Source organism: Meleagris gallopavo, chromosome 1 (assembly GCF_905368555.1).
Source record: "Meleagris gallopavo chromosome 1, MGAL_WU_HG_1.1, whole genome shotgun sequence".
NCBI classification, from domain to species: Eukaryota; Metazoa; Chordata; class Aves; order Galliformes; family Phasianidae; genus Meleagris; species Meleagris gallopavo.
In genome coordinates this window covers 132,955,731-132,971,035 of record NC_139404.1, presented here as the reverse complement: position 1 = coordinate 132,971,035, position 15,305 = coordinate 132,955,731, and the positions used below count along the sequence as shown (strand labels likewise).

The 15,305-nt window shown below is 40.1% G+C and overlaps 1 protein-coding gene across 2 annotated transcripts in view; it reads left to right on the top strand.

Moving 5' to 3' along the window:
• TGFBRAP1 (transforming growth factor beta receptor associated protein 1) overlaps positions 1 to 8,754 on the top strand; it is a 34,080-nt gene extending 25,326 nt beyond the window's left edge. For both annotated transcript variants that reach the window (XM_085214556.1, XM_085214563.1), the window contains 3 exons: positions 886 to 1,045; positions 3,218 to 3,651; positions 4,477 to 8,754. In XM_085214556.1, coding sequence (XP_085070682.1) covers positions 886 to 1,045; positions 3,218 to 3,651; positions 4,477 to 4,665 — 783 coding nt within the window. In that variant the 3' untranslated portion in view covers positions 4,666 to 8,754. The remainder of the gene's footprint in view (positions 1 to 885; positions 1,046 to 3,217; positions 3,652 to 4,476) is intronic.
• Positions 8,755 to 15,305: the final 6,551 nt, after the last annotated feature.

The window sequence follows — 15,305 nt, the reverse complement described above, 5'->3', positions numbered from 1 at the left end:
AAGAAATGAACACTGAAGAAATTCAATAGACCAGTTAATGAATTTACATTCCTAAAACATACGTGCTATACCAACGGTTTCTCTCTGCTGCTGTTTCAGATAGTCAAGGTGTATGACACTGACCAGTGAACCTACTAGTTTCTTATGTCATGCATAATTTCAAGTAAACTTCTAAACTTAGTTTTGTAGAATATTTCTAGCAAAATTAATTTATAACTAAATCTACTCTGCCTGTTAATAAATACTGAGTTATACATTTATTTGTTCTTCAGAACGTACTTGATTATTGTGACTGCTGTAGTGAGAATGTTTCAAACAGTAGTCAGGTTATCAGCTTGTATTGATGACTATGACATAATCAGTAACACTTACCCACTTCTGGCTTTTTCAGATTTTACTGCAGAAATGGAGAAGTTAAAAGAACATACTTAAATATAGAGAAAACTGTGTTAGGTCAAAATTAGACTTTTACTAGACAAATAAGAGGAGACGACTATGTAGAACATGCTTGTAGTCAAAGGGGAGAGATCTGTTTTAATGCAATGATTGGACTTGTGAAAGGAAATAATTTTTGCACAGAAAAACCACAGTTGAGCTTGTCTATTTAAGGTAAAGAGGAGCTTACAAATAAAATGTTGTCTGTTTTTCAGAAATATCTGTATTGTTGAGATAGAGAACCCATAGCTGTAGGTATTGCATAACCTATCTTGTGAAACTGGTCTGAATAAGCTCACTATTTGCATGAATTAAAGATTTCTGAATAATTGGAATTAAATGAATGAACTTAAACATCTTTATATAATTAAATATTAATTGAAATGTTACTGGTGGGGAGAAGAGATTGGCTTTGTAGACTTGAGCTAACATTGCTTATTTCATATGTAGAAAGAAAAGTACCATACTCATCTAGCTGCCTTGTATTTGGAGGCAATACTTCAACTAAAATCTGGAGCCACAGACAACTGTATGGAAACAATTGAACTGCTGTTGAAACTACGCAGCCTTCTTCAGAAATCTGATCTTTATAGAATTCACTTTATTTTGGGTAAGATGCATTTCTCTGTAATTTTGCTTTCTGCTAGAACTGACATATTGTATTTACTAAGTCCTCATAAAGATAGAAAGTGAAAATAGTTAAGATATCATAGAACCAACGTGATGGTTTGGGTTGGAAGGGACCTTGGGGTAGGAAGATCACCTAGTTCCAACCCCCATGCTATAGGCAGAGACAGCTCCTACTAGACTGGATTGCTCAAAGCCCCATCCAGCCTGGCCTTGAATGCACAAAGTGTTCCAGTGTCTTACCACCCTCACAGTATTTCTTCCTACTATCCAGGTATATTGGCTTGGAAGGCTTGTCCTTTTCAAACACAAGCTGGTTCAGCAAAGGCAACAGCTGTTACCTTTGCCTTTGTTCATGTTTGCCACTGAACAAGCAGAGAACACCATGACTAGACAGGAAAAGTATCTTCATACAATATCTTCATACAATATCTTACTTTATACTCAGGTTCTTTTTAATGAAGAACATGTAAATGACTTTTACATGTTCTTCATTAAAGAACAAAGAAGTCTTTTGTGAAAGTCTTGCAAATGGAAGAATTACAATCTTATTTGTTAAATAGTCTGTTTCTCAACTAGTGTGAAGTAAAGCAAAGCTCTGTAGAGATTTCTAAGGACTTCTGTTGCATGTAACAAATTCATGATTTCATGCTAGTCAGAAAAAAAAAAGAGGATTCTCACTTTTAGTGAAAAGGACAACATATATCTTAGTGTTATCATAAGAAAAGTGACAATTGAATTAAATGTTTCCTTGGCCAGTGCTGTTCTGGCTATTTTTTGATATACTTCCCAAGAATGAAAGGGAAGTCACTTGTTCTTATACTGCAAGGTGTAAAATATTTTCTGAAATTTGATGAAAAAAATCCAGTGGGGATAGAAATAAAAAATTGATGAATAACAGCTAAAATAACTTACCAACATTTACTGTCCCCCTGCCTTTCCAGTCAGCAAAACATTGTATAAGAAGTAATATACAAGCACAATACAATCAATGAAAATCTTCCTTCTATTTGTGCTTTTATTTTTAACCTAATTTTTAAGAGCAAGATTTACAAGATGGATTATTCTCTTGGAGCCAATGCAGGATTTCTTGCATGAAGGATTATTTTTTTTTTTTCATGAAGATGAGATCACTGCAATGCTGGTACTGCTCCTCCTTGATAATCAAAATATTCTGTGGAGAAAAAAGTACTTTAACTTTTACAATTAGGCAGCCAGACTGGATTAAGGGTTTATAGTGTCCTTTTCAAGAAGGAGAACACTATTTGATCCTTAGTGTCTAGTGTAGATTTTAAACTGTTGTCATGGAATTTTTTTGAGGCTTAGATTTTCTTGTTGATTTGGGTTTGTTTTTTTGTTTTTTGTTTTTTGAGATAAAACTAAGAGAAAAAGAAAAGGCTAATAGTTATGACTCTGTGTGCGTGTCTCTATATATGAATGTATGTAACAAGTGATGCACAACAATTGCTCACCATGCACTGACCAATGCTAAGCAACCTCCACAGCAAGCAGAAGAGAGAGATGCGCTCCCACACCCTTCAAGACTCTCCTTCTGCATGATGCCATATGATATGGAATATCACTTTGGCCAGTTTAAGTCAGCTGTCCTGATTCTGTTTCCTCCCAGCCCAATTGCTGAGAAACTGGAATGGCCTTGACTCTGCACTACACTGCTAAACAACAGCCATAAATATTGGTGTGTTATCAGCAGTGTTTTTCACGTAGAACCAAAACATATCCTAGCAGACACTCTGAATAAAACAATTCCATCTCAGTTGAAACTAAGGCAACTATCTGTTTTTTTGTGTAATATTGGATGTGAGCAGAGCTTAAAAATATGATAAACTCTGAGATGAAACTACAATATGTGGTAGTGTAGGCAGGAATGTGCAAAACTTACCTGCTAGAATTTTAAAAGATCATACTGATGTTAGTTTTATCACTTGTTGCTTAGTAATTTCTTCTTCCTTATTTTGTGGTGCTCTTGTTTCTGTACATCTGTGCATTCTTGTACTTAAAAGTATCTGTATAGAGCTACCCGCTTTTCTGGAAAATGAGTGGAAATTGAGCTCTGTGGATTTGTTGAATTGAACTGGGAAGAGAAAGTAGCAGTCTTCTCCACTGAGCAAACATTGCCTTCTTTCTCATTTAACAGACAAAATCCGTGGCACAGACCTTCACATGGAAAGTGCAATTTTATATGGAAAACTAGAAGAACACGAGAAGGCTTTGCATATCCTTGTCCATGAGTTAAAGGATTTCCGTGCTGCTGAAGAATACTGTATATGGAACTCTGAGAACAGAGATCTGCAGTACAGGCGGAGGCTCTTCCATATGCTGCTATCAGTATATCTGAATCCAGACGCTTCAGATTGTGCACTGGTTGTGGCTGCTGTAGATCTCTTGAATAACCATGCTGCTGAGTTTGATGCAGCTCTGGTTTTGCAGATGGTGCCTGACAGCTGGTCAGTGCAGCTCCTCTCCCCGTTCCTGGCCGGAGCAGTGAGGCAAAGCATTCATACAAAAAGAATGACTCAGGTTGCACTGGGGTTAGCACAAGCTGAAAACTTGATCTACAAATATGAGAAGGTAGGGTTTTTGTTATGTTTTGTTTTTAATAGAGGCGCTTTGAAGTTGTATTATGAATCTGAGGATTTAATTATAATCAGACACTGTAAGAGTTAGGACAAAGTTGACTTCAGGTCCTTGTCAGTTTTAATCGCTGCACTTATTACACTTTTGTGATGGCTACTATAGTCAATTTTACACTTCTATAAAACAAAAAGGGAGGTGGGGCTTTGAAAAACGAACAACTTTGAACTTGTGGGCTGAATGGAAATACATTTGGGATTTCCAGGTCAATGAATTTCCTCCAGAACTTTCAACAACTGAGTTTGTTTGGGTTTTTTTGCTTGGGCTGGGACACGTCAGTAGTTGCAATAAAGCTTGCACAACGCTTGGCATTAAAGCTTACTAATAGCTTTTGATTTTGTTAAATCCACTTGTGGAGTATTTTATTCCTAGCTGTAGAGCAGTGTTACTTAAAATTTTCTTAGGTATGATTAAATCTGTTTCCTTCTAATGGAAGTTTATCCAGCAGAATCTGTCTGCAATAAGAATTTGACAATACTCTGTTTGCTGTGGAGTCATGTTCTTGTTTAGCAAGCTGTACTGAGTTTTTAGTTGCATTACATGTGAGTGCCATTCTATGTGGGGCACAGGAACAAGCTAGGACGAATACAGAGACTGAATTTCACATTAAATAGTTCAAGCTACCTTTGCCATCAGTTTGGTATGTTTGAAATGACCCAGGTGTAACCAATGAAATGTTGCTTTTTTCTGCTGTATCTTAATTTGTCTTCATTCATTGCTAGATTCATATTAGTTGTTGTTTTTTTTTTTTTTCCTCCTTAGGTCAAACATAAAGGAACTCCAATTCTCCTTTCGGACAAAAAGGTCTGTCAGGTGTGCCAAAATCCTTTCTGTGAGCCTGCATTTGTAAGATACCCAAATGGGGGTATGGTCCACACACACTGTGCTGCAAACAGACATCTGAACTCAAATGTGACTCCTCACTCTTCCAGCTCCAGCAGTGAGACTTGACTTGAAATATGTTCTAGATCCCAGAGGTTCCCATGGCTTCTATCACACTGAAAACGGACTGGAAAAAATGAAATACAAGTGCAGCTACTTTAAGCATAAATGAAGATGAACAGGTAGTCATTGGGTTAATGGGAGGACTTCAGTAAATATAAAATACGGCCAATTGCCTTCTCAGTTTCTAATGAATGTAAATAGAGGAAAAAAATTCACTACCAGAAATGGAGAGGTGCAAATATAGACTTGTGTACATAGTAATAAGAGTCAAAGAAAGTGAGCCTTTTTTTCCACAGTAAGGATGAATGTGACGGAGACAAGGTAAACCGTTTTTTTCAGAAATGTCACTTTGCACTGAATGTGGTGTTGATAAATTTGTAGAGGTGGAGATGGTATCTGTTGGAGTAGGAATTCTTGGAGCATTACACAAGACTGGCATCATGCAGCTGACTATCAGGACAAAAACACACTTTGCTTATGGTGTTTGCTGCAGCACGTCCTCTTTTGGGCTGGATTCTCTTCCTCGGGATCACGTAATGAAAAGTTCTTTGCTCTACAAGTTGTTGGCTTTTGCACTTTTTTGTACTCTTATTTCCTTCCCCTCTTCTCTGCTGTATAAAATTCAAACTTAAGCACTAGCCTGTTAATTTTCTGCTCCTATGGTTACTGTAGTAAGCTGAGTGGAAACTGAAGCCTTGGTCACACAGCTGTGCTTGGATGAAGAGATGAAGTCAGATTATCTGGTCAGACTGTAGTCACTTTTTTATGGGGGAAGAAACTTTTAATATTGATTTATTTATTAATATGCAAATATACTGTACATACAGTTGAGTAAATTTATCTTATATCATCATAGGGTTTCTTTAGAGGATAAAGGGTGTAGCTGATGTGGAAGTGTGTAGGTTATGTGCTTAAATGTTTGTTATAACTTAAGCAGACTGAAACTCAACAAGAATAGGTATTAATACCTGTGGATGACTTTGTGCAATCAAGTTTATGGGAAGGTGGCACAACTGGGAAGAAATCTACAAAGGTGCACTACGGAGATATTGAATTTGTTGCGTTCTACAAAATGTTCTGTAAACTAAAGCTTTTTAGACAGCAACAAAACTGTACTGAATTGCCATGATAAATCGTTCAACCATTTTAAAGCAGTTGATGGGCAGCTTTCCACAAGAGAGGATGAAAAATAGTGACTCAGATAAAATAGTATTTCAAAGTGAAAGCATTTCTTTTAATTTTGTAAAGTTAATAAATACTAAGCTTAATGAACAGCATGCAGCTGAGAGTGCCAGTAGGCTGCTTACTGCTTTGGAGTTCCAAATCGGAGTTGAGACTTTCAGCAGAGCAGGTTATTTGCATGGTGTCTTTTGGATATGGCCTCAGAAGAGATTTTCTGTTACAGAACGTTGGCTTATGGAACAGCTTTTTCAATGCTGTTGCAGTCCAGAGTTGGGCAACCAGACTACATTCTGGGGATGTGGGGAGGAAACATCCATTTCTTTGTCTTGGAAGTGAAAGTCCCTTGGATCTTTTTTTTTCTGAGTCTGAAATCAGAAAAGCATAGCTGTTATATTGAGTTTAAAGAAAATAATTAAGTTTTGCAGCTCCCTCTGCCCAGGCATGAAAGACAAACTTAATGAAAAGCACCTTCCCAAAGGCATTCAATCTCATTTCTGGGTTGTGATACGAGTGATTCTCCTGTGTAGCCTTGGTATGAGCAGGTTCTGTGTCTCGTATTCCTGATTTCTGAACAACCTGTGTACAAACAGCAATGACAAATTTCTAGTTCTGTGTCTTCAAAATAGTTGCTGGTAGAGGCAGAGGCTTTAGAAAGATTGGAGAAGCCCGCTGTGTTCATTGGCACGCCATTATAGATACTTCCTTTTGCTGTGAGCACCCTCAGTGTGCTCTGTTTCCATCTAATAGGGAGGTAGGAAAGCAGACATCACTCTCTGTGGTTAAGACATTCAGGCCATGAGGTAGGGATGAACTCTGTCAACTCGTGTTGCAATGGAATCAAGATCATATTATTCAGATCACAAGAAAGTTATTAATTATTGTGTGGAAAAAAATCATCTGTAAAAGATGAAAAGATATTAATAAAGATTTTCTTCAGGTTTTTACTTTTGATTTAAAATACAGCAGAAACAAATTCTACATACAAAAGAAATACATGAATATGAGCAATGTGATTTGCAATCACAGATGACCAACAAGGCGGTTAATGTTTAATTTGGGAGATTGGATCTTTTCAGCTCTCCAGGAACATGGAATGGAAAAACACTAACATTTGTTTATATGTTTTCACCTTTTTTTTTTTTTTTAATGTTTTTCAGTTAAATTGTGTGCTAGAACTCGTGTGGATGAGTTCATGTGTAAGTCCCTCAATATAGCAAAATGAAGAAGCAAAATAAGAGTGTGAGGCTGAGGTAGGGCCTAGGAGGGAGATGGCAAGTGAAAGATGCTGTTGCAGTGTGTGTACAGAACTTCAGCAGCTGGGATAACACTCAGCCAGAGGAGATGGTAGCCTGTGTCAGAGTGGTGCGTGTTATTCTCTATTTTATAGCCAGGAAATACATGAAAGGTGTCTGCACTGAAATGCCCTTTGGCAGGGCAAACACTACACCTCTCAGGCTCTGAGAGGTTAAGCTTGATGCCATCTTTAGGAGTTCTTAGACCTGCCCTTGGAGAAGAGAGATTCAGTCAGAATATTTTTTCTTAATGTAGGTCTTGATAAAATATTTCCAGTTCTTCAATTTAACCTTTTTTGTTTGTTTTTTTTTTGTTTTTTTTTTGGCCAACAAGTGTCCTCAGTTTTTGTGTTGAGATCCAAACAGCAGTGCAGATATTTGTTTTAATGTCACTGGGTGTCTGTGATTCAGGGTGCTACAGCTGAGGTTAGTTTCTCATACAGATGCTTCCACAGATAGACACATTTACCACATAATTTCTAATTACAGAAATGCTGCACTTCTGACCTTTTTCGTCATCTTCTGTCATGGTGGCTAATGCATACAAAAAGCACTTGTTAACCCACTTTCTATTCTTTCATGCTTTCATATATTCATTCTTCAGCTCATAAAAATTACCTATAATTTCTATGTCATCATGTGATGTTTTTTCCCTCCCTATGGCAAAAAGAAGGGAAAAAAAAAAGAGAAAAAAAAATGCCCATAATCTGATGCTCTGTTCAAATGAATAGCCTTATGCTTATGACTACAGAGAATTTCAGATCTTAATTTCTATGATTTAAAGAGGTAAAATTATCATGTCAATAATAGTGCAAGAATAATGGGCTGTAAGTGTGGAGAAAACAAATTTTGTTATACAGATCACATCACACATACCTACGGGCTGACTGCTTCGGGCAGCACTGTGGCTTCTGGGCTACAGGGGGAGATTGTATTTAGTGCCCACACTCCAACCTCCAAAAGCTGTAACTTGTGACACAGTTCTGACACTAGATTGTTGTGGGTGTAAGTCTGAGGAGTTCTGGATGTTCCTTAGCATCACTTAAGCACATCAACAACATGAACCTCAAATAACATCAGCTGTGGAAAGGTGGTGGTAGGGATGGGGAGTACGTATGTTTTGAGACCTCTATTAGATGTTGGAAAACACAAGCATTATCCTAGCTGTCTACTTAGTCTTTATAACAAAATCTCCTATTTGCAGGACTCCTATCCCAAATGACATTAAAAATGTTATTTTCTACAGTTGTAAGAGGTAAATTCATTTTATTACTCTTCTGTTTGCTTAGATCTTAACTCTGCTATAACCAGTACCTTTCTATTGAGTTGCCCTACTATTGCCTCTACTGTTCTTTTTTCCCTGCTGTACAAAACTTTAGAGCTTACGCCCTGTGAGCACTGATCATTTAACGTGCTGCTATTTTTAAAGGACAAAAGAAAGGTAATGATGTTCTGTAATGTTTGACTATAAAACTAAGCCCCTTGCATTAAATTGGTCTGATGGAAATCTATACTGTTAATGCTTCCTGAATTAATGATTATGTTGGTGAACATATACAGCAGTATGCGAGATGTACAAATGTATAAATATGTTAATTTGTAATAAAAATTCTTTTAATTACACTTGTTATTCATTCGTGGGTACGTAGGCATTGGGATGTGAATGGCCGAGTGAAGGACAAGGATTTCTTCAGTTAGAGAACTCATTCAGTGTCTGGCAGACAAAGGTGGTCAAATGGAAAGGCTGAATTCAGTAGCTGCGTGGTGTTCATTAAGACAAATGGGTTCTTCAGCACTGGTAGATTTTACTGAATCTGGATGTTTTCATGTATTCCAGGGAAAGTAGCTACTGCCGTTAAAGATTTGGGAAGCCTGAATGTGCTCTATGGAGCCAAAGTCATCTCTTCAGTGGTTTAAGTCCATGGTTACACTAGTGGATATGTGGGCAGGGATAGGATGGTTCTTCTCTGATTTTCAGCTACTTTGAACCTGCTGCCTAGGCAATTTTCTGGCCTTCACTGGAAACCTAGACTCTTACGTTGTCTTTTTTTTTTTTTTCTTCTTTTTTTTTCTTTTTTCTCCTTGTTCAAGCTTTTGAGGGAGTATCCTGTCTGTTTGCTGTGAGCTCAGCTCCATCTCCTTGGAGCATCTTGGTGCTCATGAAACAGAGGATAGAGTAGGCAGCAGCCTGAAGCAAGTTTTGCTAGGGAACATGGTCCTAATGATGCTATGGGTTTCTGTGGGATGCTGAAGACAAGCTGTACAACATGTAAGTGGTGGAAATACCATAAACTGACTGTACTGAAAGGGTTCCTTGTTTCGGAGTTTGTTTGCACTCATTTGGCAAGGTTCCTGCAGCCCCATCAGGTTTGGCTTATTTGTTTGGCTGAAGCAAAGGCTTTTGGTTATGTTGGGGGGTCCTCAGGGGCCTCTTACAGAGTGTGTTTGAGATGCAGAGATTGGGGTACAGCGTGATGCTGGAAAGATTGAAAAGCATAAAATCATTAAGACTGGACAGGATGTCTCAGATCATCCAGTCCAACCGCCAACCCACCCCACCATGCCCACTGACCACCACGTCCCTCAGTGCCACATCCACACATTTCTGGAACACCTCCAATGGACGGTGACTGCATCACCTCTCTGGGCAGCCTCTGCCACTGCCTCACCACTCCTTCTGAGAAGAAATTGTTCCTAATATCCAACCTGAACCTTCCCTCATGCAACTTAAGGCCATTACCTCATTGCATTACTGCAACAACAACAACAAATCAATTGTGGTTTTTGCACAGTGAAAGTTCAGTCTGTTTTGCCTCTAGATAGTGGAAAATAGTCCATGCTAATCACCCAGATGGCAGCTCCTTCCAAGGCAATCAATAAAGCATCACTGTTCTGGCAGCAACGGGCCCCAGGGGCTCAGTCCAAAAACCAGCAGCCATAGCTGCAGGACAGCACAAGGTCAGAAGGCCAGTGCTGCCAATGGGATGTCGATGGCTGAACACCAGCAGGTTTTCAGTAGGTAATGAGGCTGATGATAACAGTGCCTCAAAAGCTGATAGCAGTCAGGAGCAATGCTATCATTGCCAGTAACACCCTGAAGGCACTGCCTTGTCTATGTGTAGCTGACTGTCCCTACTGTGTTAAAATCAGAAAAACTTGGGTTGTTTGGGTTCTCCAGATACGGTCCAGCTCAAGCCCGACTCAAAGTAGGGTCAGCCTGGGTCGGGTTGGCTGTATGGTTTCAGGCCATTGCTGACAAAATTAGACCTAGAGTGGGATCAGGTCTTTTCCAGACGAAAGCAATGCTTAAGCATCCAAAAGAGTCTGTGGCACCCAAACAGCTAAAAGGTGCCTCTGCTTTTAAGGGATGTTTTTTTTATTTTTCAGGTACTACAGAAGAATTCAATAAAGGGTAATTTCTGGAAAAGAACGAGGCTCTTTGAGATTTCCAGGAACTATAGCTGACAGCAGCTTCAGGAGTGTCTGTTTTTGGTGCTACTTTGACCTGGAAAGGGCATATTCAAGTAACATCTAAGTTCTTTGCCTCTATCTGAAAGTCACAGACAGTAATCTCTTCAGCATCCAATGTGGCTCAGGAGTGTCCTGCTAGAAGCTGCCAGAGTTTGACATAGGTATGGATTTTTCTGCTTGAACCTCAAGCAACTGAAGGTGGGACAAAGGCAGGATGTACTTATATTTGCTTTTAAAAAAATGTTGTACAGGAAGTTTGCATTTGCAAAGGGGAAAAAGAATTTCAGTACTTAGTGAAAAGTTCTAACTTTTCAAATCTCATTTTGGAATATTTCTGTGACCTATCTTGACGTACTAATTTGTCAGGGAGTCGGTTTAGTGTTCCTTCTTCCAAACCCTCCTGAAACCTCTTGTTCTCGATAGCTGCCTCTAGGTCCTCCAGTGACCAGGACGTGATAGGAGCAGAAATTGTTCTGATAGCAGTTTTCATTCTGCAGTGTTAAATGGCCTAGAAATGCGATGGTTGAATACAAAAGCTACCAACTAGACGAATCTCAGCGCTGGAGGAGGGAGAAACTCTCATTTAGCTGCAACTAATTATTGATACCTTTGTGTCCTACACTTGTGCTTTCTCTGCCTGTCTGATATCAAGTTGCCTGAATCACAGAATGGTTTGCATTGAAGAGAGCTCCAAGCCCACTCAGCCCCAACCCCTGCTGTGAGCAGGGCTGCCCTCCACCAGCTCAGCTGCCCAGGGCCCCATCCAACCTGGCCTTGAGCACCTGCAGGGATGGGGCACCACAGCTTCTCTGGGCAGCTGTGCCAGCGCCTCACTGCCCTATGAGTGAAGAATTTCCTCCTAGAATCTAATCTAAACCTGCCCTCTGTTAGTTTAAAACCATCCCCCTTGCTCTATCACTACTGGATCGTATAAAAGCTCAGTTCCCCCTCCTGCCTGTGAGCTCGCTTTAAGTACTAAAAGGCTGCAGTCAGTTCTCTCCAGAGCCTTCTCTTCTCCAAGCTAAACAAGCCCTGTTCCCTCAACCTTTCCTCATAGGAAAGGTGCTCCAGCCCTCTGATCATCTTAGTATCCCTCCTCTGGATACACTCCAAGAGCGGAGTGCTATCAAGGGTCTTTCCTTCTCCACTCCTCACCCTGGCTCACCTCTACAGCATCACCACTGTGTTTAACATCTCCATTATCAGTACTTTGAAGCATGTGTTCTGTGTTCATGCAAGGTCTACGTGTGCAGATCTTGCACTATAAGCTCATTAATTTGCCCTTTCCGAAGATACCGTGTGTTTTCTATGTTCCACCTCTAGTGTTTTAGAAAACATCACATTACTTCCTTCTATTAATTCAGAAACAGTAAGAAAAATCCCACTCCCACATAAAATGTCAAGGATCTCAATCAGTGCATCTAAGTTCAAAACCAAAGTTATCCCTCAATTATTTATTTGCTTTAATTGTTCGTATTCGATATTTAAGGTTCAGCACAATTGGGATTTGCTTTTGAAGAGCTGATTCAAGAGAACAAATACAAGAACATGAGATCTGGGAGGTCTGTGAACAATCACACAGGGAGTGAGAGGGAGCACTTGGAAGGAAAATAGAGAAAGGGATCAGCATGCTGTGTCTTAACAGGATAGAAGTCGCAGAAATGGCACCAGAAATCCAGAGGAAGGTGAGTGGTAGGATGAAGAAAGGAATGAAAGCAAGGCAGAAGAAGGGAAGAGGTGAAAGGAAAATAAGATGATGCAGCCAGTGCCCACCCAGATTTTAAGGCAGCGTTTCCAGCTGGAGACCTTCACAAATGCTGTGGCTTTGTCATCATCGCCCAAAGAATCAGATACAATCTCCATCCTCCTCCCACTCCCCTTCCTCCTTCCTCTCCTGTTCCCTGTGCCTCACTCAGACTGCAAGACCTGTGCTGTCGTCTGAAATGCAGGTTGCTCCTCCCTCTCAGTACCAGTGGCTAGAAGGTGCCGGGCATATCCTCAACAATCTCAAGACATTTCTTGGTTCAGATATATACAAAAAAGATAATAACATGTCTCCTTAATAAATATGAAACAGACTTAATACCATCTAATCACTGCACCTGTATCAAAAGGCAGAAGGAAAAATATAATTAAGACTCCAGAATTAGATGGGGCAAGAATAACCTAATAATAGCTACCTCACCAGTAGGCATAGCAGTTATAATTGGAAAATTAAGTGTGACTGCACTGGTGGAAGCCATGTGAGCAGCAAGTATTAACTGACCTTGTGACAACCTGCATAATAGCTTCACTTCATCACCCATCTTTTTCAATTTCCTTCTTGCAAAAGATTAGCAGGATTCTCCCTTAGAAGAAAAAGATGACTTGGCTTCATGATGGAGTTAGCCACTTAAGGCAGCTTGTGGCATTTCATATGGATAAGTTTGGTTTTTAGATCTATGCAGACAACAGATGATTCCCATTAGTTCTTCAGTGTGACTGAGCCCTGGCCTGCTGTCAGTGTGCATTTTCGTTCAGCAATTGTTCTATGTGAGAGATGGTGTGGGCTCTTGGGCTTTGGGAACTGCTGCTAGCCAGGTAGGGCTTGGAGCTTAACTTTGCCTAGAGACTGGTGTGGGGACATGGGAATCTGCCAGCAGCTTATGCACAGGTAAGGACAAGATTTCCCTATTTACAGCACTAACACTTCTGAAACTTATTTACATTTCCCAGTACTGTCTTCAGACAATTTTTCCTTCCCCTCCATTCTTTGGTGGTTACTTATAAGATGAAGGGCCTCCTGGTAGACGTATTTTATCTACCAGGACAGGTGCTGTAGAAATCTGTGCTGTTCACACCTTCCGTTCAGTAGAACTCACTGCTTGTTATGGTTTAACCCAGCAGGTGGCTGAGCACCACACAATTGTTTGCTCATTCCCCCCTTCCCAGTGGGATGGGGGGAGAGAATCAGGAAAACAAAGTGGAGCGTATGGGTTGAGATAAAACTATTTACTAAGATAGAGGAAAGGGAAAAGATAATGGTTATGACTATATACATATATGTCTATATATGAATGTATATAACAAGTGATGCACAAGCAATTGCTCACCATCCCCCAGTCAGAGCCCAGCTAGCCCCTGAGCAGTGGAACAGAGAGAGATGCACTCCACACCCTTCAAAACTCCTTCCTCATGATGTCATATGGTATGGAATATCCCTTTGGCCAGTCTAAGTCAGCTATCCTGATTCTGTCCCTTCCCAGCTCCTTGGACCCTTCACTGGGAATGGCCTTGGCTCTGCACAGCACTGCTTAGCAGCAATCATAAACATCAGTGTGTTATCAGCGTTGTTTTTCTCTTAGAACCAAAGCATAGCATCATACCAGACATGAGAAGGAAACAGTTCCATCACAGCTGAAAATAAGGCACTGCTCTAACAATTATTCAGCCAAACAGGCCAGTTCCATACATTTTTAAAAGGCAATTGCGCCAGCAGCTTTGTCAGTTTAATTTTCTTTTAATAGTTTTGAGTTTAGTACATCAACATCCTGAGTACATAAATCGTAGAAATTAAAACACATTTAGCAAGCTTTGGATAAACTCAGGAATGGTAGAAAACTGCATTTGCGTCAAGATGTAAGTACACAACTTTGAAAACAAAAGGACTCTTTGAAGACCATTACATTGATCCAGATCCCAGAGGAGTACTTTTATGGAACTATATTATAATAACCAACTATAAATAGCAACTCAGCATTGCAAAGTTCTGTATTTTCAATGAATGTGAGGTCAAGGATGGGTAATATTGCAAGGAGAGAGTCTGCTTGCATTCAGAGGAAGTGTTAAAGACTTTTGGGGTCTTCTTCAACAGCTTTGGGTTGAAAAAGTAAAAAAAAAAAAAAAAAGACTGATTTTCTGAGGAAATTTTTCTCTGAGTATGAGACTCAAAGCAGAAACATTTTTTTCTGAAGGGTACACAGAGCTGAGCGTTGCAAGGACCTGCAGAGGTGTGAAAACATCAGTTTTGGACACAAACTTAGCGATTCCTCCTCTGTCCAAACGTGTCGGAGTTTGCCTGTGGGCAAACATTTTATCAGATCTGTGGAGCAGACAGATTCCAGCTCTGCTCCTGATGTCAGCGAAGCATCATCTGACTGCCCCCTGCATATTAGGACGTGCTCTCACACCTTGCTGCCGGCATACTGGAGCATCTGCTGCCCCTGTGGGTGCATTGCTGCATCCCTGAGCACACGACTTGCCATCCCCCATTACACAGCCTCCACGCTGGTCCTCTGAAATACAGCCAGGAATGGTGCACAGGCTGTCATTTATGTCGTCTCTAGTATCTTTAGTTTCAATAAACAGAAAGCTGGACGCAGCATCCTTTTTTTAAGTTCCTCGTGCATCATGGTCATACTCTGCCTTTCAAGGTGTCTATCAAAATGAATCATTTCATTTTCCATCACTCTGCAGCAGAAGAAGAATGTCCTGCACCCTACGCATCCCTTTGGGCCACCTCTTTCATGGTGTCTACAGAAATGGTACTGAGGATGTGAAGGAGTGCTGCTCTCTGTGCATTTAAATACAACATAGGGCCTTGTCTCAAGATGTGCACTCGCTACTGTGTTCAGAATAGGTTTCTTTGTTTTAGATGCACACACTTTGCCTGGCAGCCTAACCTGTTCAGCACTAGCTAAGTAGCAAAGGGGACTTTTTATT